Genomic DNA, 17,072 nt, shown 5'->3' on the forward strand with positions numbered 1-17,072 from the left:
GCAGCACCCGGGCCCAGGCACAGCTACCAAGAGCAGGCATGAGACGTCTGCCCGTCCGTGCACCCAACAAGCAAAGCTCTCGCTGAGATGAGATTGTATTAGTCCAGAGGAAATAAAATCTAAGAGATACAGACAAACCATAGGATAAGGTTTGAGGGAAAAAAGCCAAAACATGCTTTCTCCACCTGGTATTACCAACATGAATAGAGACAAAATGCTGTGAACAGCAATGTAAGATTTTAACTCTAACTTGGTCAGAAGAGCAGAAGTAACTGAACAAACATGAACACAAATCAAACCCAATAAAACACTGGCAACCAGATGTAACTCATGCAACACAGTCACCAAAAGCCAACAACACCCCGGGCGTGGTGACGCATGCCAGTAATCCCAGCACTGGGGAGGTTGAGGTAGGAATATCACTGCAAGTTAGAGGCCAACTTGGAGCCGGGACATAGTGAGTTCAAGGCCAGCTTGGACTACACAGTGAAACCCTGTCTCAAATTTAAAAAACAACAACACATCCCAGTTGTTACTGAACAGCCATTTGCAGCCAGGGACCTTCAACTCAGGGCAGAAAGTGTTTACTTCAGAAAGGGACCTAACTTTAACAAAGAAGTTTCCTATATAAAAATATATTGAAATGCAAATGGAGAAAAGCAATCTCATTACAGCACAATTTAGATTATCCAGAAAAAAATTTTACGGCCTTTCTACAACCACGAAATTGGACTTCTAGATACTACATTAGGAGTCAAATATTAGGATAAACGCTGACCATTAACAGACTACAAAAATTCTAAGATACAAAGTCTCTAACTGTTTCAAGGTTTAGTTAGAGTCTGAAAAACTAGCAGCTGTGACACTACACAAAGCAGGAGAGACCTGAGACTTGACAGCACAGCCCTCCAGGAGCCACCAGGGAAGCACACAGGGCAGCACCAAGGGGCCTGGCGAGACCTCGGCCCAGGGCGGCAGCCCGTGAGCACCTGGGAGACACACAGCCCTTGGGGTGCCTGGGGTAGCGGAGCCCCACTTCCCGCTGCCTCTGTGCTGCGCAGCAGTAGGGACATCACCAAGCCCAGCCCAGCAGCTCTCGGGCACGCCGGCTGTTACCTGGGGGTGGGTAGCACTGCAGCAGCCTCAGAAGCTTGACTGACAGCCAGGGAGCCGGGACAAAGTAGTAAGTATAATCCTGCAGGTCTGTGGACGCGGATGTCACGATCTGTAAGACAGTGCAAGATGAGACACCTTCCCCAGCTGGAGCACCAGAGGGCAGTGAAGAAAAGACACTTGCCCTGAGGTCACGGCCCAGAGGGTGTGGTTTTCATGCAGGAGCACTACCAATGCTGCCTGTGCTCATGGACAGTCACACAAGAAGTCCCCACCACGGCCCTGGCTGTGAGTAAGGTCGCTGAGGCAGCTCCGCAATGAGGCCCAACAGCAGTTCTCCTGGCCACACTGGGCACCCAGCCGTGCACTGGGAATGACCAGCACACCGGCGAGGGACAGGGGACAGCTGTGGCCTGAGGTGGGGGGACACCCCAGTGCGCAGCCAGGCAGCACCCGCCCTCAGCCACACAGCCTCACGTGGCACATCCTCAGCCCACCTTCCACACAAGCACCTGTGGGCAGCACAAGCCTATCACAAAACCCACTGCAGCCCCCGCTCACAGGAGGCACTTAAGCCGTCAAATCCGGACAGAGCCCAGTCGTAGGCGCAAGGGTCAGCATTTAAGGAGAACAGTCTCAGTTTACAAAATGCAGTTACAGAGATAAATGTATGTTATGAATTTACTTAAAACTACTGAACTATACACTTAAAAAATTAAGATAGTAAATTTTGTTAAATATTCTACCACATAAACTCACAAAAACCACTTGCATAAACACACAGCAGTTAAAAGTAAAAACTTTAAGCTTGGGCTGGGGATTTAGCTCAGCGGCAAAGCGCCTGCCTGGCAAGCGCAAGGTCGTGAGTTCGGTTCCCAGTACCGGAGAAAAACCAAAAAAATAAATAAATAAATAAAAATAAAATTTAAAAAAAATAAAAACTTTAAGCTTTTTTAAAAGTTCTGGGAACAGAACTTAAATGTAAAACACAGAAATAAATGTAGAAACATAAACAGAACCTCAAAAAGCTATAAAATATTATGGAAGAAAATAAAAGACAAGCCACTGTGTCTACAACGGCAGCCCCAAAATCCCAACAAGACTGGGGGTGGGGAACCAAGGCTTTGATGGGCTCAGAAGCAGACACAGCACACAGGGTGTGAGGACAGCACACGCAGAGCAGGCTGGGCTCCATGCAGTGCCAGTGTGGCAGGAGCCACTCCAGGGAAGGTACCTGCACAGCCAGCAGTGCTAGCCACCCACAGCCCCACAGGCCTTGGGACACCGGCTCCACAGATGGCACATGGGACACGCTGGCCCTGGAGGGCAGCGTTGGCAGAATCTGGCCACAGCAGCTTCTGAACATGGTACAGGCAGCCACTCAAAGTGGCCTTTTTTGAACACCAACCAAGGTTAAGTGCTGGCAATCTGTAGTTCCCATCACAGCGTTCGAATTTAAGACAGAAATTTTAGAAAACAAAAAACCACTCAGGCCAGAGATGTGGCTCAGTGGACAGCACCTGTGTAGCATGCACAAGACCCTGGGTTCCATCGCCCAGAAGGCATGCAATGCAGGGCAGCCTGGTGGGTAAATGGGCACCAGGCCTCAGCCCTTCACCAAGAAGAGATCCCGACAGCCCACCCACAGGAGAGGTAGTGCCCGCTTGCTGACAATCAGGAGACCAGCGCCAGCAGCGCCAGGTCACGGCAGGGCAGAAGGAATGTGCCACACCACCGAGGGGCCAGGAACAACCGCATGCAAGCAGCCAGGCACTGCCACTCGGGTACAGACCACAGCCACTGGCGTCACACACACAAACCGGGGACACCTCAGGCTGCTCAGAGCAAGGGGGCCTCACACAGCCCCACTGGAAGGAGAGAAAAGCTCCACAGGACAGCGGCCCAGGCGAGTCTGCCCCAGTCCACGACGCAGTCCAGCTCTCTGCAGTGTTAGAACAGTGGGCGACAGCTACACAGGACAAACATGAGGACTACACACGCAATGCTGATGGGACATGCCACATACGAAAAGCAGAAGAACACATGCTGCATGTGTCCATCCACCATGCCCTAGACACACACAACGCAGGAGAAATGTGCAGGTGGCATGCTCAGGTGACCACACCTGAGCCCAGGGGCACCATGCCAGGAGATCCTCGGACAGATACCCACACCTGCCTCCGTGGACTCACTCTGCTCAGCCTGGAGACGGCGAGGGACACGGAGGTCTTAAACTCCTCAGGGTTCTTCTGGGCCAGCGTGGTGATTAGGCTGGTGGCAGCAGTGACCACGCCCTGAAAAAGACAGACAGCAGACGCTTGGGGCTCTGCCAGGCTGCCCTGTGGCCCTGTGGTATCCTCACATGGTCTCTCCTCTGGGCCCAGCTTCTCTCTGCAAACCTGAAACCCAGCAAGGCGTGTTGCTCTGAAGGGGATGCACGCAGGCCTCCCCGACGCTGGGGGACACAGCGCACCATCCACTAGACAGCCGTTTCCTAACCTTTGTGACTGGCCACGGGTCCAGGGAGCCCCCATTCAGCAGCCCAGCGGGGGCCCTAGCACAGCCTGGGGACAGCACACTGTGTCCAGGGGGCCAGCACCCATGCAGAGTGGCTCCACACTCAGGCGCACAGCCCTGTGCATGGCCCTGCCTATGTCCTCAGTTGCACAGGCGACATGGACTCACCAGGTGCTGGTCATTGAGCAAGTGTACCACACGCGATGTCCAGTCGCCCATCGGGACGAGGTCAGGGGATGCCCTGTACAGGCGCAGCAGGCACAGGGCCGCGCTCTGCTTCACACTGTCCATGGTGTCTCTGGAAGACAGTCATCGGCAGTCACCTCAGAGTGGAGCCCAGAGCTGTGCAAAGCATCCCAGGGTCTCCCAGAGACAGGATAAGGGGACACTGGCACCACCCAGCCCACATACAGTCCCCTCAGAGGGCCCAGCACACAGTTCTCAACACCACAGCACAGCTGCCAGCTCACTGCTCTCTGAGGACATCAACCTCCCTAGCACAGAGCACACTCTGCCCCTTGCTGTCTGAACCAGCAGACTCCACAGCCTCCATCCCAATGGCAACGGTCCCAGGGCTTCAACAGTGACCTCCTCTTTCGCTTCAAAATGCTGTCCAGGCCTCCTGCATCCCCCTTGTGCCTCGAGCTGCCCCACCACATGCCCTGTGGAGAGGAAGCAGGCCGGGGGCACTGGCCGGGAGGCACCAACACTGCTCTTGATGCCCGAGACCAGATAAGTACGTGGCAGGCTTCAGCAGAAAGTACAAGCCAGGCACAATGGCAGGCACCGGAGTCCCAGCAACCTGGGAGGCAGAGAGGAGCACTGCAAGGCCAAAGCCGGCCAGGGCAAATCAGCAACACACTTTGTCCAGATCAAAAATTTAAAAAGAAGCTAGGTACAATGGCACACGCCTAAAATCCCTGAACTCAGGGTGGCTAAGGCAGGAGGATCACCATGTTCAAGTCCAGCCTTGGCAACTTAGCAAGACTCTGCTTCAAAAGTAAAAAACAAAAGGTTGCGGGTGTAGCACAGTGCAAAAGTCCGGGGGTCAATCAAAAAATTTACAAAGGGTTAATTAAAGATGTAGGTCATGAGAAAGCACTTGCTTAGCATGTGTAAGGCCCTACGTTCAACCCCAGTACCACAACTCAGGGGTCACTCTGCACAGGAGTACAAGCTGTCCCCAGTGTCGCACCTGGCCTGGCCTGGCCTGGCCTGCAGTCTCATTCTGGCTGACTGTTCATCTTCCCTCCCTTTACCAAGCACGTTTCCCTCTGCACTGCCTTTGGTTCACACCATGAGAGGTCCTCGGAACCAGGCATGGGACAGGGAGCCATTCTGTCCTCCCTGCCAGGGGGCCAAGGGCCAAAGCACCAAGCCCATTGGCCTGCTGACCCCTGGGCGGGGCTGCTGGCTTCTGCGTAGACACACTGCGGGCACGGGATCCGACTCCCCCGGCCACTGCACAGCTGGGTAGCAGGGCCGTCGGGTGCACTGCAGAGCCCATGCGTCCTCGGACTTGGGGCAGGAGCGGCTGCCCCACTGGGAAGAGCCTAGGGCGCTTTCTCAGTTTCCTTTGGGCTTTGGTTTTTATTCCTAGTAAGGCAAAACCAACACAAGAAATTCCTGCTCCACCAGACTTCACAAGTCAGTCACACTTTTCAAGGGCGGCCCAGGGGCACCACACACCACCCTCATGGGACTGCTCAGCTGCAATGGCATCACCAGGCTCTGCCCCCAGTGGGCAGGCACTATCCACTGTCCTCTGCAGAAGGACGACTCCTTGGCCTTCATCTCGTCTGCACATGGTGCATGCATCATTTCGGGAATGACACCTGTGTGTTCCCTGAGCACTGGAGGGACCATTTCCCTCCTCTCCACCCCAATGCTCACGGGGACAAGTCCTGTGCCCAGCGCTGGAGCAGTGGGCAAGGACGTCAGAGGTGAGCTGGGCCTGGTGGGCAGAGCTCTACAGTGGCTGTTGGGGGCCTCGCAGTACCATCTCCCCTCCTTCCTCTCCAGCTTCACCTCTGCCAACACCCACTCTCCTGCCACCAAAGCGGCTTCACCTTCAGGGCATGGTGTTCTCTAGAACTCTGCTCACAGCACAGCAGGACAGCCTAGGACCACATGCCACCGCTCTGCCTCCTCCCCCCACCAGTCCTCTGTGGGCCGCAGACTCGTCTGAATCTGACATCTGTGCCAGGCTGGCTCCCTTGTGCTGCTCCTGGGACCCCTCCTCCCCTGTATGTCCCACAGCTCTCCATCAGGGACTCGGTGAACCCAGGGCAGCAGGTGACAAGAAATGCCCTGAGATTCCACCCAATGTGCTCTCAGGGATGGGGGGCCCGGTAGAGAACTTGAGGCTGGATCAGTGTCTGCTGCTCCCGAGCCTCCACTCCACAGTCAGGCACTGCCTAAGGGCGATGCCCTCTCCCATGCCCACTGCACTGACAGTCACCCCAGCTTTCTCCAGATCCTAAAGGTGCAGGCAGACGTGCCAGCCTGTGGTCGTGAGCAGCCAGTAACACCACAGAGCCCCCAGGACAGGCAGGGTGGCTCCTCCACACACCAGGGGTCATTTCACCCTCGCCCAGGATCAGCTCCTTGGGCCACTCAGCTGTGCTCCAAATGAGGAGCAGGGCAGAGGGCAGAGGTCCCTGGCCTTCTCTCCAAATGCCAGAGCACAGCCCTTCTTGCCTCTGGCGCCAGCGAGCTGCAGCCCTTCCTGGCTTGGCTTGGCTGTGGCTGCCAGGACCAGATTTTTGTCCACAGTCCACGTTCTGGTCTTGGGGGTCTCTCACCAGACTCCTCCAAAAAGGGCATCTCCTGCCCCAGCCTCAGGCTGTACCCGTGGGCGGTGGGGAACTGCACCCAGACACGTACCCTGCAACAAGGATCTTGGGGATCTCCCCGGCGAAGGCCTCTGCCATCTCCCGGCTGCCCACGTTGGCGATGCAGTGCAGGGCAAGGCCCATGAAGGTGGGGTTTCGGCTGGCAAGGTCGTTCTTGATGGCATTGTTGATCAGGCGGATCAGCTCGCTATTGGAGTTCACCAACACCGAGATGAAGAGGTAGCCCTGGGGGGGGCAGGACACAGGGGGTTTGACCAGCAGGCGTGGGCCTGAGAGCCACAGCACATAAAGCCCTGAGGAACTGCAGCATCCTGTGCACTGCTGAGAGTCAGGGCGCCCCCTAGAGGGGCTGGACCAGCACTGCGGAGCAGGCTCTCTGCTCTGCACCAAGGAGACACCCCAGCCCCAGCAGACTCTACGGCTTACAGAACAATGACTACGAAAACTACACACATCCAGTGTGACTTTCCCAAACATTTCCAGCCCGCAGCCGCTGACTCCCAGGATGCACACACAGAGGGCCGACTCTGCGTACCAAAACCCCTGCTGTTAGAGTATTTCTTAATTTCTTAAGTTTCTTCCTCTGGGTACTGGCGACCAAACCCAGGAGTGCTCTATAAGTAAGCCACATCCTCAGCTCTTTACTTTTACTTTGAGCAAGAGTCTCTATTAAGTCCCTATACTGCCCAGTCAAGACTTGAACTTGCACTCTTCTGGCCTCACCCTAAGTACTAGATTTCAGGCGTGCATCACCACACCTACCTTAGAAATTCATTTACTTTTTGACCAACAGAGAAAACTATTGCTTTATAACACTGGGGAAACAGCAATAATTCTATTAGAAGAGAAGGCAGAGCTGGAACCACCAAACCTGGGCAGCTTGGGAACCAGGGAGGGGAGCAGGGGCCATGCCCCTCTCACCCTCCTTCCCTTAGGGCCGTGCCCACCTCACAGCACTGCAAGGGGCCCGGGCGGTCTCTGCGGGGAGGGAAGCTGAGCCGGGGTGGTGCGCAGAGCTCAAGCACCACACACAGCCCACATGGCAGGGGCCTCCCACATGGGCACAGGGCGTGGAGAGCAGCAGCAAAAGCTGGGCCACCCCATCAGAAACCCCTTTGCCCTGCACATCACTGCCACACCTGCCAGCCCTGGCAGGCACCGGGCACCGTGCCGTCCACAGTGGTACTCACAATCTGCTTCTCCGTGTATCGGTTGGAGCTCAGCAGGTTCACAGCCTCCATGTGCCCAAAGTCAATGTCATGACCCAGAAGGAAGATGAAGAGCAGCTTGCACACGTACTTCTTTTTACTGTAGCCATCAAGAGCCTTGTCACCTGCAGAAAGGGGGGACAGCGTCTATCCTAGGCACGTGAGGCATGTGGCAGAGGACTGCAGAGAGCACAGGGAGTCATGGGTGGACTCCATGACACTGCTGTCCCCTCCAGGGCTTGGCCTCCCCTCTGACAAAGGGAACAGCACGGGGGGGGGGGGGGGACAACCCTGTGATGGCCCTGTGGCCTGGGACCTGCAACCCCCCAGGAAGCACAGCGCACACTTTAAGAGAGGTTTATGGACCCTGCCAGGAAACATCCTGAATCACCCTCATCCCAGCAGTGCTGCACAAACCACCTGGTCTCAAAAACAGTGCGCACACGCGGGCACAGCCCAGAATGACTTCCGTTTGTGTTGCAATCACAACAGATTGCGCCTCTCTGAGGTCATGGCACAGAGTGAAGAGAACAATCCACAGGTATGAAACTTCCCCGTGCCACAGGGCCTCTCGCACGGCTGCATCTCCCCACCCCCAGCAGCAGGAGCGTCCTCAGACGGAAGGCTCCTTCTCACCAGGCCTACAGGAAATGGGGTAGGAAGGGTCGAGACTCCTAACCCACAGCCTTGCAGGGCTCCAGAATGAAGACCCACCAAGGCGAGATGACGCCAGCAGCTAGAAACCAGCTGGAGGGGCTTCTGGAAGCGCTTCCTCCTCTCCAGCCTCAAACTAAGGTACCATTTCAAAGCCCAGATGACAGGAAAGAGACAGGGCCTGGCTCCTGCTCTCACCCTGCAAAGCCTGCCCTCCCCAACCTCAGAGGACACCTCAAAAGAGAGCACTGCGGAGCAAATCCCTCCAAAGGACACCACTGGGACACAGCATCTGTACCACTCCTGACCTGTGGCCATCAGCACCGACCCGCCCCTGGCCCCGCGCACCCCGCCCAGCACACCCAGCCCTGCACACCCAGCCCTGCACAGGGCCCTGCTGCCTTCTCAGTGGAGGGGCATAGCTGAGGCACAGGCCTAGAGGGGCGTCTTGGTGTGAGGCCAGGGTGGCACTGTGGTTCTCATGACCCCCACATCCAAAGGGCTCCTCCCAACCAGCACGGAGACTTCCTCTGCAGCCGTCCAACCTGCCCACACCTGCGCTCACCCAAAGACCTGAACAGGCCACACCAGCAACATCCCTGTTCCCTGGGGAGCCAAGCTCTCTCGGCCCAAGCCAACGCCTGCCCTGAAGAGGAAAGCTGCCAAGCAAGGGTCCTCCTGTAGCCCTCAGGAGCTGCAGGCTCCCTGAATCAGTGCTCGGACTGTCACTGACCTAAGTAGCCAGTTGAGTACTGAACTGGACTGTCTTCTTATTCAGGAAATTCTGAAAAGTCAAGGTGAACTTAAATTTCCTCAGCTGTAAACTGGGAGGATGCAACAACTGGATGCAGATCAAAGGACACACAGGTCTGTGCAGCACTAGGACTCAAAAGGCCTGACCCAGGCAGCTCTGAGCCTCTAAGCCTCTGACCCCAGTGTCCGAGGAGTGCAGAACCCCAGGGACAGGTGAGGCTCCAACACAGGTGCCCAACAGATGTGGACAGCGCCTCCCGGGAATGATGTTTGTGACCACACATCAAGCAGCACGAGACAGCGCCGTGATCAGGCATGCTGCACCCAGACAAGCCCCACCCCAAGGCCACCGTGGGGTAGCATCCAGGGGTCCTTCTGGCGGCCAGGGCAGGGCAGGGGAATCACTGCTGCACCTCACAGCCCAGCAGGGCAAATCCAGCGCCTGTGCCATACACAGTGAAGGATAAGCAGCAATGTTAGCTGGAATGCAGGGCTGCACACACAAAGGAAAAATGAAAACCAAGCTCCTCCAATTTAGGAATTTAGCCCCTCAAGTTAGTGTACACCTGTAATCCCAGTACTTAGGAGGCTGAGGCAGGAGGACTACTGTAACTTTGAGGCCAGCCTGGGTTACACAGTGAGTTCAAGGCCAGCTTGAACTGCATAGTGAGACCTGTTTCCAAAAACAAACGAACAAAAAAGCCAGCTTGTTTTGCAGTGTTCTGTTGTATTAATGTCCATATGGCCTATCCAGGGCAGCCGGCCTAGGAAGACTACAGTCTGACCAGCACCATGGGACAGCGTAGGGGCCCCCCACCACATAGCCGGTGGCCCTGCTGTGAGCCCCCTCCTGCACACTGCCCCAAAGCCCTGCTGGCCTGCGGGAGGGGCTCAGACTGGACAGTGCCTCAGGTGTGGCAGCGACATCTCCTAAAGGCCCCAAGCACATGTAATCAATATCCATCTAGGCTGCACACACAGGCCCCCTGCAGGCTTGCACAGGCTACCCTAACCAGCCTGGCTTCGTGCATTTCTCTTGTGCACACACAGAGCTCTTAAAAGGTTCTGTCTTAGCTGGGCACGATGTTGCATGCCCATTATCCCAGCACTCAGGAGGCTGTGAGTTCACGGCCAGCCTGAATTACATAGCAAGACCTTGTCTCCAAAAACAAAAAATTGGGCCGGGGATATAGCTCAGCAGCATAAGCGGCTTACCTGGCAAGGCTGAGGTCATGAGTTCGATTCCCAGTACCAAAAAAGTAAATAAATAAAAATTCAAAATTTTTTTTAAATCTCACTCAATTCAGTTCTACCCCAGTCTTGACCCAGAATCTGAGAGCACCAATTAACCAACCTGCCACTGAGTCTGGAGCTGGTCTGTGGCCCCAAGTGCATGAGATGCCTCCCGGGGCCTCCAGGACAGGACATAGGCAGCAAAGCAAAGTAAGCCAGGCAGTGCCGCGTGGAAGTGAGAACGGAAAGGCCCCATGGGAGGAAGGCAGTGCTGTCCTTGTGGATGGGCTTCACAGAGCCTGACGACGACAACCAGCCCAAGTAGGAAGAGCGTGCACTCACGGACACCTCTCCACCCAACACCAGGCGGGCAGCCACTGGGGTCACACAGTGACCCGAGGGACTTGCACCTGGAGACCCAGAAGAGCGAGGGCGGCCGGCCTGGTGCTGCAGCACAGCAGGGGGCATCACAGCAGCTCTTCAACAATGAAGCACAGGACTGTCCAGCTCAGGCAGTAGGGCTCGGCAGCAGACGCCTGCCTAGCACAGGGAGGGCCCTGGGTTCAAGCCCCAGCACTGCAAAATGAAATGAAAACAGCACTGCTGTGTGGCCCAGTAACCCTATCCCAGGTACACACACAAAAGCAGCAGACACATGCACAGCTGCATCAGTCATCTGTCATCCCAGCCAGTGCACAAGTGACTGAACATCCTCTGCAGATAAACAGGCGCGCTTGTAGAGTATTACACAGCCTTCAAAAGGAAGGAAAACTGCCACAGGTGAAGCCCAGAGGAACCTGGAGGTGCCGCACTAAGCGAGAGAGATGAGAAAGCCACATGGTGCAGTCCACTCTGTGAGGTCCCAGAGCACTGGAGCCAGAGCAGGATGGGGCGCCAGGAACAGGGGCAGCGCCTAACAGAGACGAAGCTCAAGTCTGCAGCATGGAGAAGGCTGGAGGAGTGGACAATGGCAGAAGCTGCACAACTGTAAAAATGCACTCAGCAGAGGAGAGGCCATCCTCAAGGGGAGGAGAGGGGGAGGGCCGGAGGGAGGATGGAGAAGAATGCGGTTGTGTACGCAGACCCACAAGGCAACAATGAATCTAGTTCTCATCCAATTCGGTTTGCAGCCAGAATTGTGGAAAGAATTAAGTTCGTGAGCCAAAGTGCCACTGCACAGGTGTGTCCCACCATGCCTAGCTCAAAAGAAGCTTTTTTGTACAGTCCTAGGGACTGAACCAGGGCCTGCACACTGAGCAGGAGCAGCTCCCCAGCTGTGACAAGCAGAACCGCTTGTCTCTGGGGGAACAAGATCCCTACAACTGCCTAGGCCTGCAGGTTCACCAGTGCAGCTCTGTGTGGCAGCCACTGTCCCCACTGGATGGTGCTGGTCTGTGTGACTCATCATGTCCACCTACACTGCCGGCTGGCGTCAACCCGCCACCTGAGCCACTTACCCGAGCCACCAAGCACTGGGACACAGCTGGTCCAGACCAGACTGCTGTGTGGGGACAGCACACAGGACGTGAGACACAGGTAGAACTCTGCACAACAGCTCGGTGATTTTCCTAGCATGACAGCTGTGACTATATCGTAGTTACACTGGGCTACGTGAAATACGGTTAAGTTCAAGACTCTGTTTACGCTTTTCAACAGGACCACTAGAATACAGGCCTGGGGTGATCTGCACCGTGAGGACCTCAGCAGCGTGGAGCTGAGTCACGTGGGCTCTTGGCCAGAGGGACGCCCAGGCCGCACCACTCAGGGATGGGACAGATCTGCCCCTGTCCAGGGCACGTTAGTGCTCAAATGGGCCACAGGCGTGGGGATGGTGCCTCTTCCCAGGTAGACAGGCAGAACAAGGGCCAGAAAGAGCTCCTGAGTCCTGAAATACAGAGAAGTTTGGGAACTGAAGAGCTCAACAAAACCTTTCATCTTTTGGCGAAGAGGGGTTGACAGAAAACCTTCCTCTATAGCCCAGGCTGGACTCCAACTTATGACCTTCCTGCCTCAGCCTCCCAGTGCCAGGATTACAGGTGTGGCCACCACGCCTGGTTACAAAGTCCTTAATCTTAAAGTTACACATCAACATGTTAGATTATTCTAAAACCAATGAAGTCTCACATTCCAATGAACCTTCCCCCGTGGACAGTGTGGACTGAACACATTAGGCACTCATCCCCCAGGCAATCTCGTGAGTTCTCCCAGAAGCACGTGCAGGACAGCAGGCACAGCCCCATGCAGTGCGACCTGGGCTGACAGGCTCATCCACACCTGCCTCCTCACAGTGGGCACATGTGGCTCCATCCCTAACCTACTTCCTTCCCAAGCACCACTGTCTCCCTGGCACCACCCTCACGGAGGAGTCTGCAGTGGAACCCCCGAGGGTGTGCCTCAGTGTCAGACAGGAACAGCACAGGTGCCGGGGGCAGGTACCCACCCACACAAGGGATGCAATCTGCAGCAGGTGGGATGACCAAGGGATGGTCCTGCTCCTCACAGAGCCATGGAAATCTGAGGTCCACTGTACATAAACAGACCCTCCCTAGCCCATTACAGGGGTCTCACAGGCCTCTTGCAGGCCCCTCAGCCTGGCTAACCTGTTAAAACCCAATACTGTCCCTGGCACATGGCAGGGCACACCTGTGGTGCCAGCTCTGTGTCTGGGCACAAGGCACAGGCTTGCCCCAACAGCCAGGGCTCTGCAGTATCTAGGCCCAGTCCAGCTGTTCCAGGAACCCAGGTGATACCCAGTGCTCAAGTACACTGAGGCCTGAGCCAAGGCTCAACCCAGTAAGACACACGGAAAGCTGGGGCTGAAAGACTGGCTGGGTCTCACACACGTCCAAGACACCAGAGCCTGCTGTGCATGCAGGTCTTCCCAGCAAGGGTGCTGGGAGAAGCACCTCACTGACAGCGCCCACAGAGACTCCAGTGTGACTGCAGGAGGTGTAGCCGGTGTCCAGGGTTCATTCCCACCTGCAGTCAGGCCCAGGCTGACAGCGCCCGGCACCAGGCTGGCACCATTCCAACCCAGGAGAAGACTGACGCCTGGACTGTGGCCCTGAGGAGGGACGCACCATCCACAGCCCCTGTGGGCCTGGGGAGCCCAGGAGCAGCACAAAAACAGGGCTCAGCTCCACAGACCAGTAGGAAGTGGACCACCTGAGAACTCACCTTTGGTTTACAAAAAAAAAACAAGATAATGTTAAAAATTAGGTCCTCACTATAAAATATGTACAACAGAATACATCATCCAAAAAGCTACTAAACACTTACCTTTGAATTTTGACCTAATATTTGCCAGTTCCTTGTTTATCCTCTTTATTTCTGCTTCTTTACTTTTACCTAAAAAAAAAAAGAAAATGTAAGTGTATGTTTCTAAAGAAACACCCACCTGCCCAGGAAACCCTGGGAGGCAGAGTCGCAGCAGGCAGGAACCAGTGAGACCCGTCAGGTGGGAGAGGCCGTGGCAGGAAGAACAGAGCAGCTGACCCGGGCCGACTCGCCCAGCACCTCCCGGGGGCACAGCTCACGCAGGACACGTGCAGCACCACTAGCAATGCCACCCTGCACCACTGCGTGTAGGACAGGAACCCGCGGTGCTGCGGAGCCTGTCCCCATCTGCCGCTGCTGTCCTTCCTCACTGCATTCCCTTGTCCACCACCCAGAGAAGCTCAGAGGGGACACGGCTCCGTGACAGCCCCCACCAGACAGCGCTGCTGACCCGGCGGCACTGCCACACCGCTGCGGCACGCACGTCTCCCCATGAGGGCAGACAGCGCCACTGCTGCTTCTGGTGCTGCTTTTGGGCTTTGTTTTGTTCTCTTTTTTTCTCTCAAGACAGCATCTCACTGTTTCCCAGGCTGGCCTTGTACTTCTTATCCTCCTGCCTCAGTCTCCTAAGCAGCTGCAATAAGGCCTGGGTCACTGTGTCCAATAACCACGTGTCTTTTAACCTCTCCCCGACTGGGTGAGAACCAGTACTAAGCCTACATGGGTGTTTACAACCACATGTGATGCCACATGGCATGAAGTGAACCACATGCAGAAACGTATCAGTGTGGGTCTCAATCACTTATAGAAAGCACTGATAAACCAGCCCTGATGGGGCACCTGTCATCTCAGCACTCAGCAAGGCTGAAGCAGGAAGATCACAAGTTCCAGCCCAGCCCAGGCAACTTAGCAATGCCCTGTCATAAAAATTAAAAAAGCGCTGGGGCTCCAGCTCAGTTCAAAGGCCCTGGTTTCAATCCTCAGTAACACACACACTCACACACACACACACAGCACTGACAGAGCTGATGATTAAAGCAAGTCCCTGCTTAAAGATTACATTTCCAAGCAACCCCAGAGCACCAGAACACACATCAGACCCCAAAGCCAACGCTGCTTCTGCCCTGCAGCTCATCCTCTCAGCAGGCCAGTGCTGCCACCCCTCAAGGGCATGCCCACTGTCCGCTGCCGCCAGGGCTCAAGCCTGCTTTGCCTGCACCACAGTTGGAGACGTCGGAGCCAACTGTACCTCCTCATGCTCTGGGTGCACAAGGCTCAGGCAAAGGGGGCTACACCATCAGCCCAGACCTCCCATGTGGCCTGGAGCCCAGCACTGACCCTGGGTGGACTTAGGAGCCAAGAGCCCGGGCCTCATCTCCCACCACTGAACAGCTGCAGGCTCTGCCAGGACAGGATGCAGGGCAGCCTCCACAGGCCTGGCATTTTAGGTTTTGGAGGGTTTTGGGGGATTTGTTTTCATTTTGAGATAGTCTTTCACTAAATTGCTAAACTGCCCAGACTGGGCTCAAACTTTTGATACTCTTGCCTCAGCTTCCCAGAGTACTGAGATTATAAACAGGCACCACCATACCCAGCTAGGCCTGGCATTTGTGATGGGTGAACCGCCCCAGCATAGAGGATAAAGGCAAACTTCTGTAAGTTTTCTTAAAATTTTTCATCTTAGCTAGGCACAGTGGCACACATCTGTAGTCCCAGCCCTCTGGGAAACTGAGGTGGAAGTAATACAAATTCAAGCCCACCCTGGGCAACTTACTGAGATCCAATCTTAACATAAGAAATAGAGCTGGGTGCAGTTCAGTGCAAAGGCCTGGGGTTCAAACTCCAGTACTGGGGGAAAAAAATCTTTGCTGAAAAAGCCAGGCCCACAGTCTCGGGGCTGAGTGCGTCACTCGAGAGGGTGTAAGTGCACATGTGTGACTATGTGTGCATGTCCACATGTGTGCTGTGTCCCATACAGGGGCACACAGATGTGCACCAACAGCTCTTCTGAAGGGACCTCTTGGATGTGGGCGCAGACATCTCCCAGCAAGCACCAGGACAGGCCACTCCGCCAGAGGACCAGTATCAAAGGCATGAGGCCCAGCGTGGCCGCGGGGGTACACAGAGGAAACGCCAGCAGCTGAGCTAGGTCGGCTCTACTGAAAGCCTGCATGACCAGGACCAGTGAATCACAGCAGGACCAACAGCATGCAGTTCAGTCACAGATCAATCTTGCGTGCAACACAGCAAAGGCTTCAGCTTCCCAGCAGCTGGTCACACCCATCGCACAACACACACTTTCAAATCAGGGTGGCCGGGATGGGCTTGGTGGTACACACCTGTAAATCCCAGCACTCGGGAGGCTGAGGCAGGAGGACCATTGCGAGTTCAAGGCCGGACTGAGCTACACAGCGACACTTTCTTTTAAAAAAAACCAGGGTGGCCCGGCTTCCTGGAGGGCAACAAGGTGAGGGACAGGAGTGGCTTTGAGGCACTGCTGGCACAGGGTCGAGAACAGCCACATGGCCCTGCAGTCCCTCGCACAGACATACCCAGGCCAGAGGCCCTGTGACCCACAGAGAGGTGGGACAAGCACAGTATCGCCAGACCTGATGACAGTACAGGAGCAGACCTGGTGTTCCCGTGAGGCGCATGAGCACGAGAGCATGAGTGGCCCCCACTCTGCAGGGACATCTGGACTGGTGTCCCCAGTAGGACAGGACTCAGGCAGAGCAAGAAGGGACCAAGCAAAGCTGACAGACAGAAGCACAGCCACTCCCAAAGAGCCACCAGAGAGGTCACTGCAGAGAGGGCCACCACCGTGTGGTAAAATCAAGCCCTGAGGGATGGGGCGGGGCTCCGGCAGAGCACTGGCACACATGGCCTTGGTTTCACCCCCAGCACTGTGAAAAAATAAACAACAGGAGACCACACAACTTCACAAAAGGGCTCAGCAACGTGAGCAGAAAGAGCAGAGCTGAGCCCCCAGGAGGTGGACAATGGGGCGCCTCCGAAGGATGCCCGCAGAAAGGACTGAGCTGAGACAGCTTCAAAATAAACTTAAAAACACCTAGAAGACCACTTAAAGAAAAATAAACTTCGCACACACTAAAAATCCACTAGATGCCTTGTGTATGCAAGGCTGGAGATTTGGTTCCCCACACTGAAAGAAGAAAGAAGAGAGAAGAGAACTAACTACTCAACATATTAGCAGAAACTGGGAAATTAAAAAATAACAGAAAAAAAATCACGTTAGAAATTAAGAGTACTAAGCCGGGGATGGTGGCACACACCTGTAATCCCAGCACTTGGGAGGCTGAGGCAGGAAGATCGTTGTGAGTTGAGACCAGTCTGGGCTACAAAATGAGCTCAAAGCGAGCCTGAACTGCAAATCGAGACACTGTCTCAAAAAGATGAAAGAAAGAAAGAAAGAAAGAAAGAAAGAAAGAAAGAAAGAAAGAAA

The 17,072-nt window shown here is 55.2% G+C and overlaps 1 protein-coding gene across 1 annotated transcript in view; it reads right to left on the minus strand.

Annotated features, from left to right (window-relative positions):
* The window catches only part of Ap2a2 (adaptor-related protein complex 2, alpha 2 subunit), a gene marked incomplete at its 5' end in the record, with an annotated part of 44,442 nt that overhangs the window by 14,183 nt on the left and 13,187 nt on the right, over window positions 1-17,072 (minus strand). The window contains 6 exon segments of the mRNA XM_005401795.2: window positions 1,117-1,225; window positions 3,306-3,407; window positions 3,799-3,928; window positions 6,517-6,710; window positions 7,676-7,818; window positions 13,613-13,681. Of these exon segments, the coding sequence (XP_005401852.1) occupies window positions 1,117-1,225; window positions 3,306-3,407; window positions 3,799-3,928; window positions 6,517-6,710; window positions 7,676-7,818; window positions 13,613-13,681 (747 nt within the window).

The sequence above is a fragment of the Chinchilla lanigera genome, unplaced genomic scaffold, assembly GCF_000276665.1.
Source record: "Chinchilla lanigera isolate Chin_1 unplaced genomic scaffold, ChiLan1.0 scaffold00075, whole genome shotgun sequence".
Lineage (NCBI taxonomy): Eukaryota > Metazoa > Chordata > Mammalia > Rodentia > Chinchillidae > Chinchilla > Chinchilla lanigera.